Raw genomic sequence first — 25,266 nt, 5'->3', positions numbered from 1 at the left:
AGACTGAGATTAAGGAGAGAAAGTAAACAGAAATTTTACTTTATAGCAATTCCAATTATGGCCACTGAAAACATGCAAATTCATCTATGTAAGTTGGTTGTAGCAGCTCAAGCCTGTAATCCCAATGTTTGGGAGAAATGAGGCCAGAGGATCCTCTTGAGTGAGGCCAGGAACTTATTAAGCTATATCGTGAGTCCAAGGTCACCCTGGCCTACAAAGTGAAGCCTCGTCTCAGAAAACCGAACCAAACTCAATAGCAGCCCACTTTCCCAGTCCTGGGAATCTCCTACCTATAGTGTCTGCTGTTAGAAGAACTAACTGCTTCAGAGCCGTTTAGAGCCTAGGTTTTTTATGATTCAGGGACAGTGCAGGCAATTTTATGAGAAGCCATTGATTTTTCATACCTGTCTTAGAACAAATTCTCTTTAAACCTTTCCTGTAAGACCCGTCAGCTTAGCCTTAGGAGTAAGTACTCTGACTAAGTGCTGCTTCATGGTTAGTGGCTCTTCTGAAGCTCTGGAGTCAGTATGTGCCCACAGATGCACCCGGCAACTGCCCCTTCCTGCTATCAGCTAATATTTCCGATGCCCTCGGCCTTTCCTGCTTACTGCGTCACGTGGAGCGTGTGTTCTCCCATGATCTGTTCCCCTTCTCTCTGTATTTCAGGCTACCTTGCTTCTATATAGAATTTAAACCTCTCCAATTCCCTTGCAATTACTCTGGAGGTTGTAAAAATGAGTTAAGGACAGCTTGCACATGAGGAAGGTATATTTGAGCCGAGTATTGTAACCTGAGTAAGAGGTTTCTAGACAAAAATGAAGAAAAACCACTCTACAGCCAAGCAGTAGCGTATGCAAAGGCACACTGAAAACCCCCTTTTCACAAAAAGCAATTCCTGTATTATGAGGTGAGGAAAATTAGATGTATGTTTCTGTGAAGGACCAAAGGTCAGTTTTACAGGTAAAAGCAGAGTGGATTATCTTGGTAGCAAGCCTTCATCACTGTCTGTTTTCTGAGGGTCACACTGACTTAGATATGACCAGCGTTCCAACTTTCAATAGCTTATAAATGAGGAAGATTATCAGTTTTGCCTTTTAGTTTTTCCCTGATATTTATAATCATTTATCTGTTTGTATTTTCCTTGTGAGCCCTCTGGGTACTCTCATTTTTGTTAAATTGTTTTGGGAAGGGTTTTCTTTGAGTATGAGAGATATTCACTCTTTATGGCTTGTTTCTTACCAAAACTTTTATTTATTTATTTATTTATTTATTGTGTTAATTCTGACATTTTTGTCTTGTCTTGATATAAAGACAACACTCCTAATTACTGTAATTAGTATTCTCTTGTTAAGTCAAGGTCTCATGTATCCCAGAATGGCATCACACTCATTGTATAGCCAAAATGATTGTGAACTTAGTATTTGTGTGCTTGCACCTGTGCACGTTCCTGTGCATTTGTGAGTGGGGTTGGAAGGCCGGGGTTAACATCCTCTTTTGTCTTGCTCTCCACCTTATTTTTGGGCACAGGGTTTTCCACTGAATCTGGAGCTCAGTAATTCAGCTTGCTTGGGTAACCAAGATGTCCCAGGAGTCTTTCTCAGTCTTCCCCAACTGCAAAGTGCACACAAAACCTCACATTGGCATGCTGGGCTCCTTCTGTGGGTGAAAGGGACCTGGACCAGATCCTCAAGGCACACAACAGCTGACACAGCTTCTCAAACATTATCTCTGGGTATTGTCTATAATACTATGGATTTTTTCTAATCTATTTATCCACTTATTAGGGGTGTTCACTATTAAATAGGATCTAAATATGTCATAATTTGTCTCTTGCATTATTGCCACTTGTTAAGTAACCAGTCCATTTCTGATGACTTGAAAGTAAGACCTTTAGCGTTCAATTGGGTGTGCTTAGAGATACCTCCCCACACTGATGTGATTTTGGTTTTCCCAGACCAGTCCCCAGATATGTGATTCACTGTCTCTCTTCATATTTAATTATATGGAATAGGATAGAAAAAAAAAAAGGAACAACTACTTCATAGTATTTTTAAGATAAAATCAGTAGTGAGTGATTATTATCCCTTGGCTATAATAGATGCTCAGTAAACATTGTTGATTTTATTATCAATATTTGTACTGGGAATGACAGTGTGTTAGTTCATATTGCTTCATATTTGGTACCTAGTAGGTTTAGATTAACCTGTCTTGTTCTTTTTACCAAGTATTAAGACTAGTAAGCATTTCTGTTCCAAAAGGGGTTCAGAATTACTAAACCAGCACTAAAAAGCCTGCTTGTTTTTGTTGCGATTGTCCTTTTTAATTAAAAATAATTAAAATATAATTATATCATTTTCTGTTCCCTATTCCCATTCTTCTCCCTGGATTTCAGGCCTTGTTTTTAACCACTGTTGTTACATATACACACAAGAATAAATATATAAATGCACCATACTGAGTCATCCGGTGTTGCTCATATCTATATGCTCTGGAATGGGCCAACTAGTCAGACATGTTGAGGATGTATATCAATAGCCTACATTGCCTATTTTAATTGAGGAGAAAACAAATAAAAATTATTTTCAAGGTTGACATAGTACAATTTTATGGCTACTGTCTCTTTAAAACTTTCTCAGAGTGAGGCCATTCCATCTGTGAATACTAAAGTATTGGTAATTCAGATTTTTGTGTGGTAGAAAGCATTATGTAGTACTGTTAGCACACGGCTGGCTCTGGTGTAACATTATGACAGTGGGCTGACCTGCAATAACATGCCCAGAACAAGAAGAGCCAGAAAGCATGCTTTTATGAGCTTGTAGCATTGGGCTTTATTTTTCTAGTAGCATTGGATCTGAAACCATTTGACAGTACATCCAAACTCAAGACTGGTCTTTTACTCTTTGGAAGCTACCTGTGATACCTTATAGTATGAGGAACCCCAGGTCCACACACTCACCTTCCTGACCAGGCTCACATTGCCCCTAGAAGATGGTCATTTTTTGCTTTGAACACTCGGTGGCTGTTTTCATCTGCTTGTTCGTTGTTTTATCTCTATCTGCCTGATTTGCAAGGTTGCTGTTCTAGAATATTTAGCAATTCACCTTGGCAGCAATTTGGGTATGTATTTTCTTCTTACTTGAGGCAGCCAGAGTTAAGGGAACTTTCTGATCTGTGATTAGTGAGTCTTGGCTCAATAGAATGTGAATTCTTTTTCTCGTATGGCTTTCCAGACTATTACTGTCTTTGTTTTTATTGTTTGTTTGTGGCCTGTGTTTGCTTACCCCCTGGGATCTTTTTGTTTTGATTTTCTCTGTGTTGGTTTGTAAGTGCACATGCATCAGATTTTTTTCCTAAAAATAGTTTTCTTATATTTTGTTTATTATCCTTCACCTTATTCTTGGGTATTTTTCATTACTAAAATTCCCTTTGCTAGTGTTTTCATTATGTTTAAATTTTGAACACCTTTAGTCAACAAAAGATTTAACAAATATTTATGCTACTTTAAAGTTCTGCAAGGCAGTGGATTTCAGTACTTGAATCTTCATTTGTTCTTTAGTGCCTCTGAAATATTCTGTCAGATGAACTTAATAAGCCATATTTGTACTTCTCTGTTTATTAGTACCTTTGGAATAACCACATCCTTTCGTACTGATTTATCTTACCACTCTGATCATATAAGTTTATGTTGGTATTTTTATCTTCTTGGCTGGTATTAAATCCAGACTGTTCTACATAGTGTAGGTTTTTAATAGCTGGTAATTTCTGCTATTTCCAAATCTCACTTCTTCAAAATGTCCCGAGGCACTTTCACCTGCTGTGCCGGCAAGAAGAGCAGCTGAGGCGTTTACAGTAGTATTCCACTCTGTGTTAGTTAGAGGAGAGAGGTGAGGAGCCAAGTTTTATACTGCTTCCATCCTGAGAAATAGCTATGCAAATAGCTCAATGACACTGGACTTGGAAGTGTAATATGCACTTCCAGCACAGACTACTTCATTGCCTCAGGTTATGTTTGATTTTCATGTATTTCTGTGTCTCTCTGGACTTTTGATTGCCCACATGAAAAACTTAGTGTCAGTATTTTTATTAATTTAGTACATATATTATTATAAACATATATAAAGATACATTTTTGGCAATGTATTTTCCAGTAATTTCATAATACTGTGACGCTTATGATTCCTGATAAATTCACTGAAATTTAGTAAAAGTTCTTACAACCTCAAATTGAGTTAAAATTAGCTTAGGTTTTTTTTTTTGTTATTGTTGTTTTTAGGCTTTACTCTTAAATAATATGTAGAAAGAAGCATGACTATGCCCTCGCCTTAAATCATTTTTACTTTTGACTATAGAGATGTGTTGCAGTTTCTTGCTCATTCATTCATTCATTCATTCATTTATTCTTATTCACTTTACATCCTGCTCACTGCCCCTCTCCTAGTCACCCTCTCCCACAATTCTTCCCCTATCCCCCCTTCTCTTCACAGTAGGTGGGGGGCCCCTGGATATCCCCCTCCACCCTGGCACTTCAAGTCTCTGTAAGACTAGGAGCTTCCTCTCTCACTGAGGACAGATAAGGCAGCCCAGCTAGAAGAACATACCCCAAACACAGGCAACTGCTCTTGCGCTAGCCGCTGTTGCAGTTGTTCAGGACCCACATGAAGACCAAGCTGCACATCTGATACACATGTGCTGGGAGGCCTAGGTCTAGCTTGGGTATGCTCTTTGATTGTGGGTCAATCTCTGAGAGCCTCAAGGATCCAGGTTAGTTGACTGTTGGTCTTCCTGTGGCATTCATATTCCCTTAGAGGCTGTAAGCCTTTATCCTGTTCTTCCATAAGAGTCCCCAAGCTCCATCCAGTGTTTGGCCATGGGTCACTTCATCCATCTGAGTTAGCTGCATGAGTAGAGCCTCTCAGGCCAGCCATGCTAGACTCCTGTCTGCAAGGATAACAGAGTTTCAGTAATAGTGTTAGGAATTGGTGCTTGCCCATGGGATGGGTCTTAAGTTGTGCTAGTTATTTGTAGGCTGTTCCCTCAGTCTCTGCTCCATCCCCAAGCTCTGCATTTCTTGTAAACAGGATAAGTTTTGGGTCAAAAGTTTTGTGGGTGGGTTGGTGTTCCTAAGACTCCACCAGGGTTCCTCCCCAGCCTCTAGGTGCCTTGAGTCACAGCTAAGGACACTACAGTGATTCTTGGGCTCCTCCCTCCAGGTCTCCATCTCTTCCTGGAGATACCTCCTACCTCCTCCAAGTTCCATGCTTCTTAAAGCAAGCCTTCATCATCTAAGGTTACCATTGAGCCACAGAGTGGTAAACCCACTAAAAAGTTCTTTCTCTCTCAAATAAAGTTCTTGAGAACTTTGTTGCTATATATCTATATACCACCACATCTATAGGAATGCGCTGGGTTTAACACAAGAGAAGCTGTCATTATATGTGATTTCTAGTATCATTGGCAAATATAAATGATGCAGGCATTGGGACAATGTTCATTCATATATCAGTCCTGGCAGCAGAAACTTATCCTTGTAGCTTCAGTTCAGAGGTGTCACTATTTTTAATCTAGTTTATCATCTTGTTTACCTTGTGTTTTAGAAGAGCCTTTTGATGCTTTCTATGCAAAGATTGCTTTCATCTGGAAGTTTTGTCTTCTGTGTCCTGATTAGTCATCTAGCTATTGCTTTAAAAGCCTCTCCTGGGGTTCTCAGACTTCAGATTGCTTTGACTATTAAAATGTGATTGCGCTTTTGAATTGAATCTGGATGCATTGGGCCCTGAACATGCACTGTTTCTGCCCTACACTGAACAGGAAGTGTAGTCTTTCTTGCTTTTGTGAGCAAGTTTTAGACAATAAGGACTTACTGATTGTTGACTTACTGATTTATATGATGACTGGGTGACCGGTTGTCATACTTGAGACAAGTTGCCTTGGGTTGTTTGAAACAAAACGGCGAGGTAGAAAGGTTTTTCTAATGCTTTCTGCTCAAGCTCTTTACCTCAGTGCTCCCCTGTGGGTGACGACTAAATGTCCAGCAGTCACTGGGAGGTAAACATTCCCATTGTTTCTCCTGTGACGGCGGCGTCTCACTGTAATATACACTGACTTCACATTCACTCTGTAGCCCAGGCTGGCCTAGAACTTGAGATGAGCCTTTGTCAGCATCCCAGGTATATACCAAGTTGTACCAGGATTGTAACTGTACACCATCACACGGTGTCAGGTTTCCACTTACTTCCAGTTAATTTACATTTTGTGAGGAAGAGACTTTTTTACAGTTAACGTTACTGTAGAGTTTTGAGGTTTACAATTTGATGTTATATGGGATCCACAGGATAGCAATATAGTTACTACAATAATGAAGTTAACATGTCCACTCTCACACATTACATTTTTTGAGTTATGAGAGTGGTTAAAATAAACATAGTTAACATAATTCCAATAAAATTCAGCTGTATGATTAGTTCTGACATTGGGCATTAACTCCTTGCAATGATTTCGGCCTATCCTTTGCTTCCTTCCCTTTGAACCATACTTCCTGCTTCTCTGTCCACTTCCTTTATCCCAGGTGGGCATTGTTTAATTTTCTATCTCTGGAGGTTTGACCAACATTTCATTATAATCAGAAGGATACTGTGCTAAATCAAATAAGGCAGACATGGAAGGTAAAGGATTGCATGGTCTTACTACATGTGCAATCTAAAAAAGGAGGAGACATTTGAATGCCTGGGGAAGTGTAGTTTATAAGTACAGTGTCCACAGTTCCTTCTGGGTTTTCTTTTGAGTGCTTTCCTGGAAAGTAGGAAAGAAAAGGGTCTGTTCAGGTGACCCAGACTTGAGCGCCTTCACCTCTTCTGCCAAAAACTTTACTGAAATTGACTAAAGGTTACATGATGAAGTATATTTTTTAAAAAGTACTTAAGAATTCTTCTAAATGAAATTATGTTTTCTGTGGTTTAGTAAATAAAAATGGTGGGCTCTCTCTCTCTCTCTCTCTCTCTCTCTCTCTNTGTGTGTGTGTGTGTGTGTGTGTGTGTGTGTGTAGGTTATTATTTAGTAGGTGACCTTATTGCTTGTTGGAACTAGGATAATGATGCTAAGAGTGGCCGCAGCCTGTGGTAGGCTGGTTTGCTAAGGATACGCACGTGTTGCTGGCTTGCATGTATCTCTCTTGTGGTTTACTAAAGAGGGAAACATATGCTTGAATAATGTGTTCCCATGCTGAGAGACTTAATTAGTTTCCATGATGAGTTCCAGCTGAAAAGAAAATGTTTCATGAATTAGCAGCAGGATGAATTCATATTGTCAGCTGGTCTCCTCTGCCGCCATGCCCTGAGACACTTCTCTGCTGCATACTCCGTCATACTTCCATCATTCCGTAAGACTAGACGACAGTACACTGTTCCCCCAGGAGTGGCAGGTGGGCAATTAATTCAAGAACACTCAGCAAACACCCAAATCAGACGATGATCAAGTTTATTTATAACATGGCTTCCAAGTATGGTGGTGCCCTCCTGTAATCTCAGTACTTGGCACTGAGGCAGGAGGATCACAGGTTCAAAGCTAGCCAGGGCTGAGTAGTAGAAACCTATTTTAAAAACTCAAAAGGTATATTTACATGTATTCTCGAGAAATTCTGCCCATGTACTTTAAATAAGTTCTAGAATATTGTTAAAAAAGTAACCTGATCAGAGTGTAATAGAGGTTATTTAGTTCTGTACATAGAATAGTGATAAGAATAACAAAAAGATAAACACTTCTGCACCTCTCCAACACACTCGAACTATTCAGATACCTTCAACCTGAAGATCGGAGAACCAGCTGTTGTTTGGAAGGATGCCCCTTGGGAATAATGGCTTATTCCTCCACCATACATCGAAAGCTAAAAATAACCTGAGCAAAGTAGTAATTTATGACACCTAGGCTTTGTTTTGTTTCATTTTAAGTTGTTTCTACCTAGGGTCTGTACTCTGCTACCAGGATGGTAATTACTACCCATATTCATATCTGAGAAATTAAACATGTGTTTGGTCTCGGCTCAAGATTATGCTAGATTCCACCCCAGATATTGAAGACTCAATGTGCATAAAGTGCACGTGAAGTGGAAGCTCCTTCCATCTGACCTCCTGTTTCCTATTTATCACAGCATGGGTTCGTAAGGCAGCATGGGTCCAGTCAGAGGCTCTTGTTCTGCTTCTCTTCGGCAACAATGACTGAATGTGGATGATCCCTGGTGGTTCACAAACTGACTGTTAGCCCTTCATCACTGAAGCAGAGCTGGACCAACGTTATATATACTCGTCCCTTGCTTAGAAATGTGTGTGTGTGGTCTCGTACATGCATCATAGGTATATCTGCACCAAAGCCGTGCTGATTTCCTCCCCTATGTCTTGGTTAGCAAACACTTCCTCAGTGATTATTAATACATGCATACACACAGATAAAGAAAAGTGTGGCGCTTCTATAAAAACCATGAAGAAAGTTCCCAGTTGTGCTGCTTTTCCCCCCTACCTATCTCTTCATCTGTACCATGTCTTATCTTGTGAAATGTGCAGGATGATGCTCGCCAACTTTTCGTGCTTGCTGGGGCTGCAGAAGAAGGCTTTATGACTGCAGAGCTCGCCGGTGTCATAAAGAGACTGTGGAAAGACAGTGGTGTGCAAGCCTGCTTCAACAGATCCCGGGAGTACCAGCTGAACGATTCGGCAGCCTAGTAAGTAGCCACAGCTTCAGAAGTCAGCTATCATGAAGATCACACTCTAACCAAATCTATCTCCTGGCCACTTGTGCCAGAGACCTGCCTGACACATTAGTGTGAAGCTCAGGTTTTCTGAAAGCCTCATGTGTATGTCATTTCTAGGTGGAAGAGTACAGAATAGGGCTGTCTTTGTTCTTAGCACACCACCAAGAATGCCACAGAGACTTCCAAAACTCCCTCTGCATTCTTCAGAGCACTTACGCAGCTCTGATACACTTGCTGCATTGTTTTCTGCTGAGTTCTCTGTGCCTTAGGAAGGGTGGTGTGAATGTCTTCCTTAGGCTTGAACCCTCAACTGTCGTTTCTTCTCATCATCCTGGCTGTCCAAGTGGATCAACGTTCCCTTCCTTTCACTGTAAAGAGAAACTTCTCTTATTAAGGCTGAGAGTAGCTACTATCTCTGAGGATAAACATACATTTTAGAAAAAGGACCTTGATTGTAAGGATAATCTCTTGGAACCATTATCTGTCAATAAAAAGCTGATGTCCTATTAGCAAAAGACAGGAAGTAGAAGGTGGGAGTTCTGGTTGAGAGATTGGAACTCTAGGAGATAGATAGTCAGGGGGATGATTTGCCTCCTAGACTCTGAAAAGGAACTTGGACATAAGAAACTAATGAGAGAGAGGTAACCATCTATGTGGCAGACATGCAGTCAAATAAAGGGGTTATTTAAGTTATGAGCTAGTTAGGGAACACGCCTAGATGATGGCCTAGTTGTTTTTAAACAGTAAGCCCCTGTGTTGTTATTCCGGAACTGGGATGCAGGTGGAAAAGTCCACAGTTACAGTTGATGTTCTATCAATTTGGTAACTATACTTGGGTCTACAACTTCCCAAGACAAAGGTTTCTAACTGGATTTCTAACTATGGTGCAGGTCTCAAATCAGACGGCAGTGGGTTATCTCTATACTAGTGTTGCCACTACTGAGACCTAGGACCATCTTGCCAGACAGCTTAGTTTTTTGATTCATAGGGTTCACAACACCCCTGATGCCCTTTATCTCCCAGGAGCCTGTGTAGCACTTTCTGGGACTTGAATGCTAGCCATCAGGGAAGAAATGGTATAGCTTGCTTTTTCTATGTCTTAAGGTGAAGTGTGTGGTACCTTTAACGGCAGAGACTTGTCCTCTCCTTGTGATGGACAAATAAGGCCACAGACAAAAGCCTGCATGTACTGGGGGACTCTGGGGCCTCCCTGTTCAGTGGTTGTAGAGCTATTGAATTAAAAAACAGAAAGGTGTGGGTTTCCCTGTGTGAAACATAAGGCTAGCAGGAAACAGCATTCACCCAGCCTTTGGTGAGGTTTCTTGCTGCTGCATTCACAATTAAAACCTGTGAAGTCTTCAATAGCAGGGAAAGTGCAGACTCAAGCACGGTGGTAAAGTCAGAGCGTAAGGAAGAATTTTAAGAAACAAGCTCACATTATTTCTCAATTTAGACATTTTAAGCCCCTCTCCTTTGAATCACTGTGCCTAAAAACCAAAGCTTAAGGCACTTAAAGAGGAACTGAAGATTTTTACGTAATTATGCAACATCAAAGCTTAAGCTGGTCCTTTTATATGCTTCTAAAGACCCTTGAAGCCTTTAGAACATAGCATAATTAAAATATGTTGTCGTTTTGTTTTAAGTAAGCTTCTTGGCTCCTGTTCTGATTAACGGTGTTTTGTTGGTTGTGTGCAGCTATCTGAATGACTTGGACAGAATAGCACAGCCAAATTATATCCCAACTCAGCAGGATGTCCTCAGAACCAGAGTGAAGACCACAGGAATTGTGGAAACCCACTTTACCTTCAAAGATCTTCATTTTAAGTGAGTAACCTCTGAATGCATGGTTCATAAGTTTTGGTTATAATATTTTTACTATTGGAAAAAATCTTCAGAAAAGTAAATAAAATAATTTTGTGGAAATGAGCAAGAATAACATTTTCAGAGGAATATGTTACTTTTTATTTAAGACAAAATAACCAAGCAGGGCAGTGCTTTAATCACACCTTTAATTCTAGCACTCAGGAGGTAGAGGGAGGCAGATCTCTGCATTGGAGGCCAGCCTGGTCTATACAGTGAGTTCCAGGACAGCCAGAATTACACAGAGGAACCCTGTATCCAAAACCCAACCAATCTACCAACCAACCAAAAAAATAGACAAATGCCCTTTGCCTGTTAATTTTACAATTACTGAACTTATGTAGTATATAGGTGTGTGTCTGATGAAGACACTGCTGTATGTCTTTAGGCAAAATGGGGGGTTTTACTGTTAGAGTATATGCTTACTTATAAAAATGTGTTTAAAGAAAAGTGCCTTTGAATTTTTGTATGAAAAATTTCATCGATCAAAGTAATACTGACAGTCCAGTGGTGGGCAGTGTTTGCGTCGGGTGGGTTGACTGTGAACGTGCTGGGTGTACTGAGCGGTGCAGAATGGAGCCATTAGGAACAGAAGGGGTTGGGTGAGGATGGACTTACAGCCAAGTCGGAGTTTTAATTTGGCAAATCGTCTAGCCCTAAAGCCTCCTTGGCAGTTCCTTTCACCCAGTTTTCCCTTACAGATAGAGCTCCTGCTGCAGCACTTTTTATGTTTACTTTGTATCCCCCATGGCTTTGTCCTCACTGTTGCTCTGGCAGACCACTCCCCGTTAACCCCCCCCACCCCCCCCAGCACTCCTGCACATGCTCAGTGGGCTTATCATTCTGCCCACCTTGCTCTCATTTCAGTAATGATGCTGGAATCCAGAAACAGGAGACAGTGCATCTCATAGAAAGACATATCCCTAAGGAAAACAACTTGACCACAGAAAGGGTTTCTGAAACACAAATTCAGGCATCTTCATAGAAATCCAAGACCACGGTGCGATTTCCTGATGTTTAAAAAAATATAAAATCCCTCTTCTCTCCTTCATACTGTGTTTTTGTATTTTGAAGCTCTATACGGGAACTGCGGGAAATTGTTTTTCAAAACCCACATGTCTTATGATTCAATTTCACTTGAACTGACACATTCCCTGAGTGTTAGTTTTGTGTCCAGAGGAAAAGATCCTGCTTTTTAAAGCCCTTCGGCAGCTTGCTGGTTCCCTGTATCACACAAACTCAGACTCATTAAATACCATGTTCCCTAGACCATGGAAATATCAGCTAATTAATAACTCCAAAGAAGAAATACATGGGTTTGTATCATTTATCTTGGTTCAGCAGGTGGGGGTTTCCTTTTGTTTTTTGTTTTTTTGTTTTTTTGTTTTTTTCTTAAATCCATGTGTGTGAAATTGGTCGGGGAGCACTGCCAGCTCTGGTTTAGGGAGCACTGTGGTTGTATTGATGTGTACAGTCCTGTCAGGTGCACTCTGCTGTTGCAGGACATTACAGATGCAGGGACTCTGGGTGTGCAGACCCCACTTGCAGTATAGAAGTGAGACTAGAAAAGAAATCTGCGATATGCCTCTTCCCTTATAAGAGTTGTCCTGGAATCCGAACCTCTGTCTTATTAAGATTTCTGGGTTTTTTGCATTCGTTAAGAGACCATATCATTGCTTAATCTACTCATGACACATGTTCCTTTCCAAGTTACCTTTAGTGTTTTATGAGTGGTTTGTAGAAATCTAAACTCCATGTGGCTGGAAATATATTCCATAGTCTTTTCTTCTTTACCATCAGCACAGTATCTGAAACATTGAAGGGAAAAAGGAAAGGAAGGCAAAACTATCAGCCTCTCCCGACTCAAGAGTCGGCATGAAACGGACTAGCTCGCGCTGTCACCAAAATTATTTTATCTTTGTTTGCTTTGCTTGTAAAATGCTTGGTTCAAAATAGTCATTCAAAACAAAGCTTTATTCATCATGGGTTAGACTGCTGCAGCTAGCTATGATCTTCTGAAGTGATAAGGGAAACAGAATTTCTCAAAGCAATTTAACTAAAGAGACTCACAGAGCCTTGTTAAAAAACAAAACAAGGCTCATCAGCATCATTTACTTCCTAATGAAGGCTCAGTTCTCCCATCTACGAGCATAGTCACACACCTACAGCTCCATCTCCGCACGCTTCCCTGTGTGCTCCGGGATGTGTGCCCATGTGAGTATGTGTTTTAAGTGCAGCACACCATCTAATGTCATTGTCACTGAGTGATTCCCATGCTTCAGCTTTCCAAAGAACATCAGTTCAATTCTAATTCTCCAGGATCGCTTTTCCCTCAAACAAGCAAATGCTTCCCTGTAAATTTAACTTTCACTTGTCACATGTAATTGTTATATCTCAGCTGCTTACTGGAGAAAACCCTTTCTAGTTCTTTTTGAACTCTGCCTGGTTCAACTCAGCTGTTCTGGCTCAAACTCCTCTCCAAGCTGACTGATTGAGTTGGCTTCTCTGGGCTTCTCACTGAATTGCTCTGCTCGGGCACACACTAACTCTGGCGATTTGTTCTAATCTTCTGGCTCCTCCTTATTCTCTGGCTTACACTGCCTCTGCTGACCTGCAGGGCACTGCATGGACTCATGAATAAACTCAACTCCACTGCACTGCCTTCATTCAACTAACTCTCTGAACTCACTCACCTGACTCAACTCCCAAGGGAATCTCCCTGCACTGCTCTGAAATAGCTGGACAACTCCTATCTCTGACTCATTCTGCCAAATCCTCCTCGGATTCGTCACTTTGCCCCACAATTAGATATCATTGTTTGGGATTAAAGTTACTAAAGCCCTGTCTATGTTTCAGCCAGACCGTACTCTAATCCAGGGCAGGTCTGCATTACAGCCAGATCACAGGGACCTAAAATGTCTTTGGATGTGATCCCTTGCCAGAGCAGCCAGAGCATAAAAATGCCTCTCTATTTCCCTAATGTCCTTGATGAAGTTATAGACTGCTCATCTGCAGTACTAATTTCATACAGTAGGTGTGGTTTTGTGTTCACTCTTAGGATTCTCACTTGTATTCCTTCTATTTGTACCTCATGGTGGGTATATTTTTTTCTTCTTGTGAAGTCACTTTGCCACGAAGCTTGTTTGTTATACTTGTAGGTGGACAAGTAATTATATGCAATGTCTGGTCTAGAAACATTCATTTGTTGCTTCATTTGTCTTAAAACTATTCGATGATATTTAATTCTTAAGATGTTTATTATTTGAAGACTTAAAATCTATTTGCCTAACTCCAAGACATCTTAGAATCTGATTTTTTTAAACCTTGTTTACTGAGGTGTTTGTTTGTTTGTTTGATTGCTTTTTGTTTCGTTTTGCTGTTTTTTGAGACATGGTCTCATGTAGCCCTGGGGAACCAGAACTCACTGTGTAGACCAGGCTTGCCTCAAATCTATAGCTGTACCTACCTGAGCCTTTTTTAGTTATGTGTGCTACCACACCCAGGGGTTTTAGTGGCCATTGACGAAAGAAAACCTAAATTTCTGTGTTTTGGTAAGGAAATGGCTGACTGTTAACCTGGGTAGCCTAGGGAAGAACTGGAGTACTTTTCAGTTAGAACAGAAGGGATTTGGACATAGGTTTTCCCCATTAAATATCTGTGTAAACTCCATTTAGTTGCTTAACTATCCAAATGGTGCCCTTTATAGGAAGCTTAATAATAAAGTGAGTCCTTTTTCCCTCCTTTTAAAGGTAGTGTAAAGATAGAACTCCATTGTTGTGACAGGTGACAAAGGCAAGAGTCGGTGGATTGTTTGATCTTAAGACAACCTGGCCATATGAAATCTTGTTAGATTTGGTTCAGGGTACTCTCTCAGAAGATGCCTTCCTAGAGTTTTTTTTTTTTTAAAGTTGTTATTCGACATCAAATATCCACTGAAGTCAGTTGTCACCTTGTTCTTCCCAGGAAGTGTTTCTTACTCCTTGTGTGAGATCCTTGAGTGAGATACAATATCACAGGATGTGCCTAGTTTCAGTTTTAATTTGATGACCTAGAGATATTTAGTCTAAAACTTTAGGTAAAGGTTCTTCTGATTTTGAGCTTGCTAAATCACAACGATTGCTTATATGTGTCTGTAGCTTTGCTCTTTCTGTGTTAAACACATCCCCAATGGATGAGGGTGGCTATGTACTTAGTATGGATCTACTGAGAAGCCTTTACTATGCTGATCACTGACGAGAGCTTCGTGTGCTTCAGGTTGTGGTTTTTTCATCTAATTTTAGTTGCTAAGTGAAATATATTTCACACTTTTGTATGAATGAATTAACAAATAGAAAATAAGCTGTGAGGGGCTTTCTTACAATTTAAGGATCTGTCTGTATGGATAAGCCTTGATGATCAGGGTCTTTGTCTAAGGACAGAAGAGTGAGCAGCTCTAGTTAGCAATTCCCAGTTAAAGATTTAATTGATCCTTTCTGTTATAAAATTAGCATAGTTTAAGAAAGCTTCCATTCCTTTTTGATGATATAAATGTTTAACAGATTTGGGGACACAGTGTTCTTTTAATGAGCTTGATGTCCATATACAGTTAGCTAATTTTGCACTAGTTGGGCTAGGTCACATTGGAACTGGAAAACTTCAAAGACTAAGTTACTATATTTCAGGAAAGCCAACATTTCCTTCAACTTCTAAAAATACCTAAGAAATTCAGACTGATTCTCTAGTTGATACAATTTACAAGATTTTCTCATATGAAGGAGAAAAGACTATGTGATGATTTTTTTGTTGTTGTTGTTTAAATAGAGATTTGGGATTTGAGAAACAATATATTAATGAATTACAAGATTTCTGAGTAAATAATTCTAACACTTCTGAGTACTCTGTCATTTATATGCCTTATGGAACATGAAAACAGTAGTAAAAACTAGTCATTTTGGTTATTATCTTCATTTAGCTCTTTAAATACTTACTAACTTTTAACAAGATTTGGTCTCAACTGTTGATGCTATTAGCTTGTAGGTTCTTTCTCAAGTGATAGTCCCAGACCAGTGACTTCAGCATTGCTTGGTCGTTTCTGATTAGACAACTTGAGAACCACTGGCTGACATGTTCTAGTTTAAGACCAGTCTATGAAGGGCCATCATTCATTTATAGTTCTTAAGTTAAATATGGGAGGTTTCTTCTATACTCAAAGTACCCAACTGTCACTGTCATTCTCATTCAAAGAGAATGAAATCTCTTTGGTTTCAACATTCATTTAGTCTAGAAGGCAGTTCCAAATCTTAAACATAATAAAATTAGTCTATTTCTTTTTTTTTTTCTAATTTTATTTCTTTACTTATTCACTTTATATCCAAGTCACTGCCCCCCTCCTGGTCACCCCCTCCCACAATCCTTACCCATCTCTCCTTCCTGTTCTTCTTCAATTGAGTGGGGCCTCAACCTTGGTAGTTCAAGTCTCTGCAAGGCTAGGAGCTTCCTCTCCCATTGAGGCCAGACAAGGCATCCCAGCTTGTAGAACATATCCCACATATAGGCAACAGGTTTTGGGATAGCCCTGGTTCAGTTGTTCAGGACCCACATGGAGGCCAATCTGCACATCTGTTACATATGAGTGGGGAGGCCTAGGTCCAGCCTGTGTATGTTCCTTGATGGATGGTTCAGGCTCTGAGAGCCCCAAGAGTCTAGGTTAGTTGACTCTGTTGGTCTTCCTATGGAGTTCTCATCTGCTTCAGGGCCACAATCCTTCCTCCTGTTCTTCCATAAGAGTCCCCAAGTGCCGTTCACTGTTGGGTTGTGGGTGTCTGTATCTGAGTCAGCTGCTAGGTGGAGCCTCTCAGAGAACAACATGCTCCTCTCTGCAAGCATCACAGAGTATCATTAGTACTGTTAGGAATTGGTGCTTGCCCATGGGAAAGGTCTAAAGTCTATCCCCTCAGTCTCTGCTCCATCCTCTGTCCTTGCATTTCTTGTAGACAGGATAAATTTGGAGTTGAAATTTATATGGGTGGGTTGGTGTCTCTATTGCTCTATTCTTCCTGTCTGGCTACAGGAGGTGGCCTCTTCAGGTTCCATATCCCCAGTGATGTGATTCACAGCTAAGGTCACCCCCATTGGTTCTTGTGTACCGCCCTTATCCCAGGTATTATTTCTTAAAAGTGTTGGAAAGTATTTAGTAGGCATAGTTTACTCATTTAGTAGGATATAGTTAGGAGGTTCTTTATGTATCACATGTTGGGGGCATAATCAAGAGAGACAAAAGTCTTTGCTTTTAAATTCTTCAAGTGGAAAGACATTTAAAAAAGCAGATATTTAATTTTTAGATGGTGATTGCTATGACAAAACATATGACTTACAGGTAAAATATATCCATTGCCCAAGAATGTTTTCTCTTCCTAGGGCTTTGGTAGCAAATTGAAAATAACTGGGTTCATGAACAAGTAGAAAGTGACCAGGCTCCTGTTCTAGAGGGGGAAATGAAATCAGTCCAGTGGAAGGCCGCACTCCCTCTCAGGGCTTTGGGGAAGACAGTCCCTGATAGCTGCTCAATTTACAGCATACCTTGGCTCACACCTGTTCTCCCTCTACTGCCCCCTGTTCTTCTTTCTTGTATGGGGAGAGGGACTCAGGGACTCCCTTCTGACTTAGAATTCATACCTTGGTTTACTTTTCTGCTCTTGTGTTGCTATAAGCGGATGAGTCTGTTACTTCCAGACTTCTGTAGACCAGCAGCTCAAACACTTCCACCATTTACAGCATCACCTTCCCTCAGAGTGCATTGCCCATTTGCTGTGAGAGCTCATTACAACTGTATCTCACCAGCTTCCTGTTCATGTTCTGTTCCTCACAGCCTCTGGATACTCTAAGACCGAAGAAATCTGCAGGGTTTTCAATTTTGCTTAAGTTTGAAGTAGAACGAACCTTGTTGTCTGTACCTCAAGATAATCTAGTTGTTTCTTTTTCTGTGAAGTACTTCAGTTCACCTCACAGATGCTCCTCGTTATTTAGTTACCGAAGCTCCCTTTGTTGGCTCAGCCTTGTGCTACTCTGTAGTCTTCAGAGAACATAATCGCTAGACTGACTGTTTGCTGTCACTTGAACACATGGCTGCAGAGGCTGGCAGACCAGAGTCTGTAGAGGAGGCTGTCAAGCTTAACTAAAAACTGAGCTGCAGTCCTAAGCATATTTTGCCATTTTGTCTGAGATACCCCAGTTTTGGTCCTGCTCATCGTAGATTGAAGGGAGCCTGTCGATACCACTCAGGACAAGTCTTCATTACTTCAAATCAGCCTGCATCAACTATATCGTAACACAGAAGCACGAAGAAGTCATTAAATAATTTAATTGGCAAACCAGCACAGAGAAGGTGGAGAATGGGAAGGACAGGACTGTTGGGGAGCATGGAGGAGAGGTGCATGCTGGGTAACAGCTTTCTTAAGGTTATACTAAAACTTTATGAATTGTATTCTGAGGCAATTTAAGAAATGTTGATCTAATTAAATGGGTTTTCCCTTTGTTCTTGTTGATCTCTCTTACGGCGTGTCATTATCTTGACCACTCTGCTCTCTGGTCTCTTTCCAGCCAGTGCACTCTGATTTATGCTGTGCTAGGATCCTTTCCTTATAACATACTTTAGTGAGCAGCTTCCAGCCCAACCATAATGACAAAAGTAACAACCTTAGTGGACAAACTCAGATGTGGTTTGTAGGCCACTACTGCTCTGTGGGGAATTAAATAGGAATGGTTTTAATTAGTGTACCATCAAGATAAATGGGGCCTTTAAAAATGTGCCAGTTTACAGAGTGCTTCCATTATATAAGTGGTTATTTCTAGGCTGTATAATGTAGTCTATGCAAATTTAAACTTTTGCTTAACTTTATAAACTCTTGCCAGGAACAAGAAGAAAAGGTCATTGGCATTATGTTGTTTGATTGTGTCAGAACCTTGTACATTAGCCTCCAATTCCCCATAATTGTGCCTTATATAAAATTTGAGGAATTTTATTCTAAATTTCAAGCCCCTACCCCTTTCCATTTTATTCTGTAATCCACACAAACCTTTTGGCCCCTTTCTGAATTACTTTGTTTCAGAACCGTTTTCTTACCTGGAATTGCTTTTTCTTTCCTCCAACATCTTGCTCTCTGTTTTGAGAGAACTCATTTCTTAGTTGGAATAGGGAAGCCCTGATGTGTAGCGCTAATGCCTGGGACTGGCGAGTTCAGTGTGCTCCTTTGATCTCTGGCTTCCTCCATTGCTTTGTGGGACTGTCAGTGTTGACAACAGTGTGGTGCATTCATCTTCGGCTGCTGTGATGTCCCCAAGTGCTTTCATATGTTTGTTAATGGATGTCTGAGCTTTTAAAAAATTAAATTTTCATTTATTATTATTTGTTTATGTGTGTGTATGCGCTCAGGATATCACGCATACACACATGCCACAGAGTGGGTGTGGAGAGGATCCAGGCATTGAACTCAGGCTGCTAGGCAGTCTCTGGGCCACCTCAAGGACCCAGATGTGCTGTGTGTGGAGAGTACTTCTGATTTTGCTTTATAGTTACTCTCGCTGTAATCAAATGCTTAATAAGAATGATTTACTAACATTTTTCCCTTTGAGAAAATTAACTGGTAACATTTTTTTCCTCCCACTATGTCCCTTTTCTCCTTTCTTCCCATCCCACAGCCCCCAAGCTATGTGAAACATTTTTTTTTTTTTGGCATTACAGAACTCGGAGCTTTTGAACATTTAATGTGGTGTCAAATCATAAATTTTCCTCTTACAGAATGTTTGACGTGGGAGGTCAGAGGTCAGAGCGGAAGAAGTGGATTCACTGCTTTGAAGGAGTGACCGCCATCATCTTCTGTGTGGCCCTGAGTGACTATGACCTGGTTCTTGCTGAAGATGAAGAAATGGCAAGTAGAAGCAGCTGTAGGGGTGCAGCCTGCAATGTCCAGAGCTGCACACGTTGCCAAGACCTTAGCTGAGGAACCTTGAGAAGTCCTTGCTCATAAAGAAGTGTTTGCAAGTTCAGGTTCTTGGCCTCAGCTTCTCTGCTGCAGCCCAGAGGGCACCGATGCTTAGAAGGCACAGGTGTTTCTCCATCCATCTACCTGGGAATTGCTTGCATCTGCCCAAAGGCTCATATTTCCCCATGAGTTACTCTATCAGTCTGGAATCTTCCTTATATGTTATACTTCTCTAGTTATAGAAAAACAATTTTCAAGTAACATCCAATAAATATACCATTACTCTAGGAAATATTTTGTAATACATTGAAAACTCTGGCACTTATAAACATATGAAAATGATGGGCAGGTTTCAGATTTTTCTAAATCAAGTTCATACAGTCATCAGTCATGGGGGAAAATGGGGCATAACACATTTTTTGCATTTCCCCACTGTAAAATGTGTCAGTGTTGACTTTGAACACAGAGCACGCACGAAAGGGTAGAAAACAAGAACTGGAAGTCATCTTCTCTAACATCCACTGTGCTGAGCTAATTGGATTTTAGCTCTCTCCATTTGACACAGTGCTCTTAAAGCTTCCACCTACCTCCTAAGCAAAACTTAGGTGGCCTGGGCAGCAGTGACATTTCCTCCATGTGTTCATATGTGGACATCCCTTGACTGTGACATCCTATAGATCTCAGGCACTGAGCCAGTGATGTTTGAAAGACATTGAAACAAGGTGCCTGCTAACATCTATGTTGTGCTTATCCAGAAATGACAAAGAATGTAGTATTATGGAATTATTATCAGCTCTACAGCACAGATCTGATTAGATAGAAGCCATAACCACTGTACCTGGCCAACTGTCACCTGAGAAGTCTAATTAAAAGATGCTGACCAGGAAGAAGAGGGAAAAAAATCATTCATTACAGCCTTACTGGGAGGACAGGGTATCCGCACCCTAGGCTGTTGTTGGATACTGAGAAGAGCAAAGGAAAAAGCAGGAAGCGTGGGTGTGCTTCGTCCTAGTGTCTGGGTCAAACTGTGGTCTGGTTAGCCATTGTCACAGCCCTGGCTGTGCAGGGTCTCCAGCTGTTGTCTAGTATACTGTTGTTGCTTGAGCAGAGGGAAGGGATTCGGTTTGTTCATCAGGAGTTAACTGCTTTCACCCCGGGCCAGCTTCCCTTCCATCCCAGGGAGTAAACCTTTAAGGGTTTTTCTTCTTCAGTTTGAAATAAGCCAAAGTGACTCAGACAGAACAGGTTAGAGACAAAATTGGAGTTGAGACACCAACTGGGACATCCTTCAGGGTGTTACGTGCTTTTCAGCTGAAAGGATCTGGCAGTTGCCACATTTGTTCTTTTTAAAACAGATCCTCAGAAACTGCACTGTTCATGAAAATGATTTCTTTTTTTTATTACAGAACCGTATGCATGAAAGCATGAAGCTGTTCGATAGCATCTGTAACAACAAGTGGTTTACAGATACATCCATCATCCTTTTCCTAAACAAGAAGGACCTCTTTGAAGAGAAAATAAAAAAGAGTCCCCTCACGATATGCTATCCAGAATATGCAGGTATTTCACTCTCTTAGAGTAACCTAGCAAATCCTGTGTTTCTAAGTGAAATTCCCCCTAAGGCAAGATTTTCAGGTGTTGGTTTGAATTTATTGATACGCTAATTCTTTCACTGAAGGGTGTAATATTTTTCAAACTGCATTTGAGCACAAATAGTCCCTTAAGGTGTGGATGAGTTTTCTGAAAATCCCTGGTTTGCTTTGTGAAAAGGCTTGTAGGTAATTTCCAGAGATGTCTCCATGTCTCTGTAAATGTAAAGACTGTTAATAAAATAACCAGATCACAGATTGGATAAACAAGATACGATCTGTCTCAGCTCACTATCTTCTCTCAGACACATGCATGATAAACAATAGCAGTCACCCTGCTTCTAAGAGGGACCATGAATATTACTATAAGAAGACAAGTGCCAGAGAGGCAGCCACTTCCTCCACGGTGTCAGGGAAACTTTGATAGGAAATCCAGGCCTTAATAGTGAGACTCTCATAGACAATGTACCTCTGTGAGTAAAGGCCTAGCTTTTACAAAATTTGGTCTGTGATCTCAAACAAAACAGATACTTTATCTATGTTCCAGTGCCTCATCTATAAAATTAGGAACTGGGTTAAAACCTTGGTTTTAATTTGGTTTACTTCCTTGGGGCACATCCCAAGGTGATATTGAAAGCAAGTCTGGTGTTCACACTTATGAGCCCCAGTCTTGTGGGATGGATAGGAGCATCAGTACTTCAAGGCCGTCCTGGTCTACATAGACAGTCCAAACCTATCAGGGTATATGAGAACCTGTTTCCAAAGCAAAAAGTGAATACCAGGACCAGAGCTATCTATCCCCACACACCCTTCCAGTCCTCTTATATAAGCAAAGTAAATTGGTTTTCATATATATTTATATCCATCCTGTTTCTTTAAAATATAAGACTTGCATTGGTTTGTATGAACTCTAAATCTAAAATCTAAATATTCTTAACCTTTACCTCATTTTTTTTAAAAAAAAAAAAAAAAAAAAAAAAAAAAAAAATCTCCAGAACTTCTCAAAGTCTAAATAAAATTTGAGTCAATGCTGCACTGAGCTGGTGGTTGGTGGGCATTGAGTGAATGCTGCTTCCAAGTTGACGCTCAGCAGCCTGTTGGCATTGGTTCTTGGATAGCCCTGCTCAGATATAGTCCATCTTGAGACCCCAGTGCACCACACATCTGCACCTAGGCCTGCACCAAGCAGTTAATTAGGGTCTCAGTGGAAGCAGGAAGGACTTGTTCCTTGGTAAACACAAGACTATTACATAATCATTTGACAGCCCAAGTGCTAAGATTATAATGTCAAATCTGCACTCCTTGCTCTAAGAATTGGTTCAGTTACTTCCTGCATCACCATGAGCGCTTGGTTCTTAGGACTGTGACCCTTTATGTTTTATGGATAAACCCTATGTAGCCCCCCTCCCCCCACGTGCTTGGGTGTGTTCTGCCTCTGTCTGCTGGCTTGCAAAGCACCTCCACCTTCTTCATTGTAAGTTGCCACTTCACCGGGGTCCATTTCCAGTCCTTTCCTGGCCAAGCTGGCTGTGTTGAATTGTGTTGTCAGACCCCGAACCTCCCTCTGCAGCCCCTCGCCTCTGTTTTCAACTGTTTCTTGAATGTGGTTTTTAGCACTGAAGCATAAGCCAAGCTAATCTCTCCTTCTCCTTTGACTCTCTCATACAGTTTCTAGTTTTGAAGTTGCCTTCACCCAGTCATATATTCTCTCAGGAAAGTTCACATGGTAGACAGTACCTATGCCCCCAGCATGAATGTGTACACACTGAAACACACATATGCCCCCCCACCCACACACACACACTTTGTTCTTGTTCAGACTGAAAGTTAGATCAAAGAATGTGTTCACCAGTTTATTCATGGATCTGGTAGCCCCTGGGGCACAGTAATTTAGCTACCCAAAATGTGTATTGCCTATGAGTTCTGTACCCAGTACAAATTACTTCACACAAACACCTTTGTAATTAATTTAGGAGCTATATTCTAATTGATTTTTTAACCGAACAAGACATTGCATACAAATTTTAGAGCACTGAATGATTTGATTTTTAAAGGCTTATTATTACATAAAACAATTAAAGTAGAAACTCAGTGATGGCGGTTGTGTCATTCATGCTGTCTAGCACACTAAACACACCTTCTCTCTGGGCCTTGTCATGTGGCATTTCCCATGCATTGCATGGTATTTTTATGTATGGTGTGATAACAATGGGTAGGGTTGGCAGGATAGAGTCATTAGATTCTGTTTCAGAATGTGTAATGGTGAAAAAGAATTGAGATCCAGCAAAACATGTAACAAAACATATAACAAAATAGTGTTTGTATTATCTGTCAGAGTTTTTTGTTTTGTTTTGTTTTTTAAAAGTGGTACAGAACCCATCTGGGTTTGGTTAGTTAAGGCATGTTCTGTAGAGCAGCGTTTTGATTAGATGTGGAAAGAGTGAACATCTTGGATGGTGGTGGACTGCAGAGAAGCAGTGCTGTAGAACACAGCAGCACTTTGTATCCTGAGTTGTCATGGTAAACGCTGAGACCCAGTTGTGGAACAGAGCACCTCAGAGCAGAAGCGGAGTGCACAAAGGCACATGAGTCATTTGAGTTATTATAAAAGAGGGATTTAATAGATTTTGTTCTATTATATGCCTTATAATATTTTCTAACAGTATCAAGTGGACAAATATGCAGTTAGCTCTAGTATGAAACATGTTTAGAAAACCACAAACAATCAAATACAGAGTTGTGGGGTCCAGCTCCAATTCATACATCTGTGAATTAGCTCCTACATCTAAGGCCCGGGGAATGACTGTAAGAGCCAGAAGATTAGAGTTGGATGTGAGATTGTATCTCCTAGTAATGTCAGAAGCTACATACAGGAGTCTCCCATGACTGCCTAGGCATGAGCTAAACAAAGAACACCAATAGACATCCCAGAGTGGATGAGAGAAAATCCAAGAGGCCTCAGTTCTACACACAGAGTGACAGACAAATCAGGCATGTGAGAGCAGAAACTTCTCAGGGAGGAGCACACCAGTTTTCTATCCAATACCATGGTGAGCCCCGAGAATACCCACATAAGCGACCTGAAACAGACTGAGCAGGTTGGAGTTTTGTACACATACATATACATGGAGCAGCAGTTAATGAAAAAGGCTGTGAATTTGAAAAGAGAGCAAGGAAGGCTATAGGTGTTCCAAGGCAGGGAAGGAAATGAAAAATGAAGTGATTCTGTTACAATCTCAAAAAGTAAAAAGAAAAAAAAAAAGCTTATAAAAAGAAAAGGAGGGAAATGAACACACGAACAGGGCCAAGTGGCCCTTTATTGCCTGAACCCAGAAACTGAACTTTCCCATCACCCCGAAAGCTCTCCCACCCCTTTCAGTCTCACCTAATTCATCCCCTGCCCTCATCCCCCTGAAAAATGATCATTAGAGCAGCTTATTTCATTTTCATGGTTTGGCAACAACAGCTGGGTCACATGTGGTGCATCCATGTTTATGTTTGGCTCCTTGGGTCCAGAGGAAGAATCAAAGTCCTTATTTCTGAATGGCAGCTAATGATCTGATTCTCCCAGATTGTCCATGTCAGTGACAGTGCATGGACTTGCAGGGTATTTCCCAACGTAGAAGGCCATGCTGTGCTCTAGCAGCCTTTGGGACTCTTCTCTGACCCCAGCATAGTTCTCAAGCCTGCACCTCAGCACTGGGTCTCTGGGTCAGAGTGTGTGCACTTATCCTCAGGTTCTGCCACCCCATTTCTGAACTGTTCTTACCCAGAGCCAGTCTCTACCCCCTCAAGTAAAAGCTGGACGACCCTCCCCACCCCATTTTTCTCTTTTGATAACTTCATAGCCCTTAACCATATTCCAGATATGAACAAAAAATAACTGTGAAAGGATCATTAATGAGTGAACATTGGAGGGAGAGAAGGGAGCATTTGGCAGGCATTATTGATTTGCCCTGGGGTTAGCACAGTAACAGTGGGCCAACCTTAGGGTTAGGTGGCTTGAATTCTCCAGCTTAGGGATGTAGAAGAAAGAGTGTGGTCGATAAGAAAGTCTGACTCTTGGAGATTTAAACAGAAACAGCAAGCATAGACTGCCATGCAACAGAATTTTTAG

The 25,266-nt window shown here is 40.9% G+C and overlaps 1 protein-coding gene across 1 annotated transcript in view; it reads left to right on the top strand.

Annotated features, from left to right (window-relative positions):
- The window catches only part of Gnai1 (G protein subunit alpha i1), a 77,267-nt gene that overhangs the window by 51,061 nt on the left and 940 nt on the right, over nt 1-25,266 (top strand). Inside the window, exons 4-7 of the mRNA XM_021162971.2 lie at nt 8,553-8,710; nt 10,436-10,564; nt 19,377-19,506; nt 20,967-21,120. Coding sequence (XP_021018630.1) covers nt 8,553-8,710; nt 10,436-10,564; nt 19,377-19,506; nt 20,967-21,120 — 571 coding nt within the window. The remainder of the gene's footprint in view (nt 1-8,552; nt 8,711-10,435; nt 10,565-19,376; nt 19,507-20,966; nt 21,121-25,266) is intronic.

Source organism: Mus caroli, chromosome 5 (genome assembly GCF_900094665.2).
Source record: "Mus caroli chromosome 5, CAROLI_EIJ_v1.1, whole genome shotgun sequence".
In the NCBI taxonomy this organism is placed as follows: domain Eukaryota; kingdom Metazoa; phylum Chordata; class Mammalia; order Rodentia; family Muridae; genus Mus; species Mus caroli.
Note: the sequence above shows the minus strand (reverse complement) of the source record. Positions and strands in the feature narration are given on the sequence as shown.